This window comes from Salvelinus sp. IW2-2015, linkage group LG6.1 (genome assembly GCF_002910315.2).
Source record: "Salvelinus sp. IW2-2015 linkage group LG6.1, ASM291031v2, whole genome shotgun sequence".
Taxonomy (NCBI): Eukaryota; Metazoa; Chordata; class Actinopteri; order Salmoniformes; family Salmonidae; genus Salvelinus; species Salvelinus sp. IW2-2015.
This window is the reverse complement of record NC_036845.1, coordinates 1,219,629-1,223,939: the sequence shown is the minus strand read 5'-3', so window position 1 is coordinate 1,223,939 and position 4,311 is coordinate 1,219,629. Positions and strand designations below refer to the sequence as shown.

Genomic DNA, 4,311 nt, shown 5'->3' with positions numbered 1-4,311 from the left:
AGAGATCTTTTTTTCAAGAGAGGGCTTTTATGCATGCCACTTTTGTTGAGTTTGGTACACATCGCGGTGGTTAGAGAGAGCTGTTTATTATGTTCAACTTAGGAGGCGCCAAGCACAGAAAGCAGCTGCCTTCAGCAGTTAGTAGGAATACGGATCCCAGTATGCAGCTTGAAGGTTAAGAGGCCATTTGATGTATTTCATCATCTGTTGTCAAGATATTAGTACTAAAACACTTAAGTGTCTCTCCCGATCCCAGGCCTCTCGCAGAGCTTGCAGATCCAGAACAGCCTAAGCCCTGGAGAATACGCAGATTCAAAGAGGAGTCCGTAATTTGCCTTTCTAATGTCATGATCTTTTCCTCAAAGAATTCATGAATTTATTACTGCTGAAGTGAAAGCCTCTTCTTGGGGAATGGCTGCTTTTTAGTTTAGTTTCGCAACCAGTATTCAAAAAAGAAATTTTGGATATGTTTTCTGTATTTTCCTCGATTAAAGTTGGATAAGTAGGATGACGAGCAGCAGTGAAGGGCTCTTCGGTACTGGCACGTGTAGTACTGTCTTTCCAAGCTTAGCGTAAGACTTCCCAGTTTGGTGTGGCCATTCTTCCAACTTTCCTTTGAAGCTGCTTCAAAAGCTCGCGGGTACTTTTCTGTTATACCCAGGGAGGCTAGTTTCCTTATGACATAATGTTTTTCGTTTTTAGGGGATACAACTGGCATTAGGGTATTGCGCAAGGTTAATTGAGTTCGCTCAGTTAGGTCGGTAACTGATTTTGTCGCTCTGAACGTCCGTGGGTAGGCAGAAGGAGTCTGGAACGGGCATCAAGGAATTTTTTGTGTTGTCTGAGATATATAGGCACGACTTTTGATGCTCCTTGTTGGGGGTCTGAGGCAGATTTATTTTGTTGCGTATTGCAACGTAATAAATATTGGTGTCCGATATAGTCCAGGATTTATGTGGAAAATATTAAGATCTACAACAATTATTCATGGGACTAAAACTGGTCCAGAGTATGACTGTGGCAGTGAGAGTAGGTCCAGAGACATGTTGGAAAATCGCCACTGAGTCGATCGAATGGCTCCGAAAGACTTTTGGAGGGGTACCTGGGTGGGACCTTCCTCCATATGAATATTAAATCACCAAAAATTAGAATATGATCTGCGTATGACTACAAGGTCTATAGGAAGTCAGGAAACTCAGGAGGGAACGCTGTATATGGCAGGAGGCCTGTAAACAGCTTAGCTATAAAAGTGAATTAGTAGGCTGCATAGATTTATACTAGAAAGCTCAAAAGACGAAAACGCCATTTTTTTTTTTTTTGAAATTGAAATTTGCTATCGTTTAAATGTTAGCGAAACACCTCCGCCTTTGGCGGATGCACGGGGGATATGTCACTAGTTGGTAACGCAGGAGGTGAGGCCTCATTTAACACGTAAATTTCATCAGGCTATAAGACCATGTTTAGTCCAGGCCAATCACATCAAGATTATGATCAGTGGATTAGTTCATTGACTATGATGCCTTTGAAGTGAGCGGGATCTAACAATTAAGTAACCCCTATTTTGAGAGGTGAGGTATCATACGATCTCTTTCAATAATGGCAAGAATGGAGGAGGTCTTTAACTTAATAAGATTTGCTAAGGCGAACACCGCCATGTTTTAGTTTTTGCCCAACCCTAGGTCGAGGCACAGACATACAGTCTCAATGGGTTGGCTGAGCTGACTACACTGACTGTGCTATTGGCAGACTCCACTAAGCTTGCGCAAGGTTGGCTAACACGCCTGCTGCTGGCTGCCCCTATTTCATTGTGGGACTAGAGGTGGTTAGAAGCCTATCTAGTGTGGTAGATAGATGAAGGCACCCCTAGCTAGGATGGAGTCGTAACTCCTCAGCAGGTCAGGCTGGTCCTGTTGTGGGTGAGTTCCCAGAAGAGGCCAATTAATCTACAAAATTCTTATCTTTGGGGGAGGAGGACAAAAACAGTTTATCAACCAGCGATTGAGTGCTGAGACCTCTGCTGTAGAAGTCGTCACTCCCTAACTGGGAGGGTGCCGCCAGAGACAATACTGAATTGCCGACACATCTTTCTAGCTGATTTACACGCTGAAGCTATGTTGCACTTGTACCTCTGACTGTTTTCATCCTAAACATCGTTGGTGCCGACGTGGATAACAATATCTCTATACTCTCTACACTCGCCAGATTTAGCTTTAGCCAGCACCATCTTTAGATTAGCCTTAACGTCGGTAGCCCCCCCCTGGTAAACAGTGTATGATTCGCTGTGATTCGCTTAAGTCTAATACTGCGGTAATGGAGTCGCCAATGACTAGGTTTTCAATTTGTCAGAGCTAATGGTGGGAGCCTTCGGCTCTCAGACCCGTAACGGGAGGAGTAGAGACAAGAGAAGACTCAGACTCAGACTCCGACTCGCTACATAATGGGGAGAACGCGGTTGAAAGTTTCTGTCGGCTGAATGAGCGAACCGGTTGAGCATTCCAACAGCATTTCCCTCCAGAAGCATGAGAAAGTTGTCCGGCTGCGGGGACTGTGCGTGGGGATTTATACTAACGTTACTATCTGTACTTACTGGTGGCACAGACGCTGTTTCTTCCTTTCCTACACTGAAAATTCCCTTCGCCTAACGATTGCGTCATGAAGCTGGGCTTGTAAACAGCTATTCTCGCCGTAAGGCGATCGTTCTCCTGTATATTATGAGTACAGCGACTGCAATTAGAAACATCATGTTAATGTTACTACTTAGCTTCGGCTGTTGAAGGTGTTGACGAACCATGTCCAGATAAAGCGTCCGGAGTGAAAAAGTTGAAATGAGGGAAAAAAGTTGCCGATGGAAAAACTAAAAATATAAACGATAATTAAAAACAAAAACAAAACAAAAAACGTAAAGTTGTCAGCTAGCAAAGTAAAGTAAAGTTGGCAGCAAACGCACAGCAAACACGTCTGGCAACATGGTGAGGCCCAGCAGCACCAGGAAGATCCAGTCCTCCCCCAGCTTGGTCACGATGTACCGCTGTATACGAGCCACACAGTCTGGACCAACACAATAAGTTATATTACTGTATGTGTTTAGGCYTCAAWATAACTTTTACMGGGGGTTATTTACAGTGATGTAGMTAGAACTAGTCCTTGTCTCTCACCTTKGCATTTGGAGTAGGGGCGKGGCTTCTTTGTGGAGGAKGTGTGGCTGAGATATGACTCCATGGTGACGGGGTTGGGATGTCGTTGGCCACGCCCCCGTCTGGCATTGACCATGTTGTTTTCTCCTGTCTGTTTCCTCCATTGTCTCTCTGTCAGCAGCCGTGTGGCTTCCCGYCTGGCAAAGCTACCCAGTTGTTCCCTGTACTCCCCGTAGAGCTGGACAGAGCAGAGACTACATTACCCAGGAAGCAATGTTAAATCTACATTACATTACCCAGAAGGCCCAGCGGGTTCCCTCTACTCGCCCATGGACATGGACAGAGCAGGATACTACATATACTTACCAAGAGCACCTCCCTGGATAGAGCAAAGACTATATAGTATTACCCAGAAACCCTTGCAGTTTCCTGGACAGAGCAGACTTCATTACCCAGAAAGCCTTTTAGTTCTCTTCATTACCAAGAGGCTCCCTAGGCCTTCTCCCCATAGAGCTGAACACTGAGATCAAAGACGACATTACCCAGAACCCCTTGCAGTTTCCTGTACAGAGCAGACTTCATAACCCAGAAAGCATTGCAGCTCTATTCACTACCAAGAGGCTCCCTGTAGGCCTTCTCCCCATAGAGCTGAACACTGAGGTAAAAGATTACATTAGCAAGAAAGCCCAGAAATCCCCAGGATGCAGTAGGGTTTTTTCATGTGTTGCATTGTCTTGAATTTGAGGTTAGGGAAGAAAGGCAGATGAGAGAGAGAGGAAGTGATTGGGAGTGGGAGGGCGAGAGAATCAGAGGAAATTAAAAGGGGGATCATAAATCAGAGCAGTAGAGAAAACTGGATCCGGCACAGTGGGATAGCTGGAGATAACGAGGTAGAGAGGGAATGTGCGGCGTATCTGTAAGGGATACACACCAACCTGAATACCCTGCCGCAGGCCAGAAATAGACAAAATGGGCCAAGAGATCGGAAAAACCCCTCCCTGAGTGGAAGCTGGGCTGGACAGGAGCCAGGTTGCCAGAGGAAGAGATCCCAGGAAGACAGAACATTCCACACCTTCCTCTTCCAACACGCATGCACGGATGGTTTGAAAATTAATTTCAACTGTATTTCCTAGATTTCCAGCTATAGCTAGCTATTAATTGGAACAACATTAAATTG

The 4,311-nt window shown here is 45.3% G+C and overlaps 1 protein-coding gene across 1 annotated transcript in view; it reads right to left on the bottom strand.

Annotated features, from left to right (window-relative positions):
* Positions 1–4,311, bottom strand: part of LOC139027813 (chloride channel protein 2-like) — a 42,032-nt gene that overhangs the window by 4,933 nt on the left and 32,788 nt on the right. Inside the window, exons 2-3 of the mRNA XM_070443781.1 lie at positions 3,156–3,372; positions 2,944–3,048 (exon numbers count right to left, since the gene is read on the bottom strand). Coding sequence (XP_070299882.1) covers positions 2,944–3,048; positions 3,156–3,372 — 322 coding nt within the window. The remainder of the gene's footprint in view (positions 1–2,943; positions 3,049–3,155; positions 3,373–4,311) is intronic.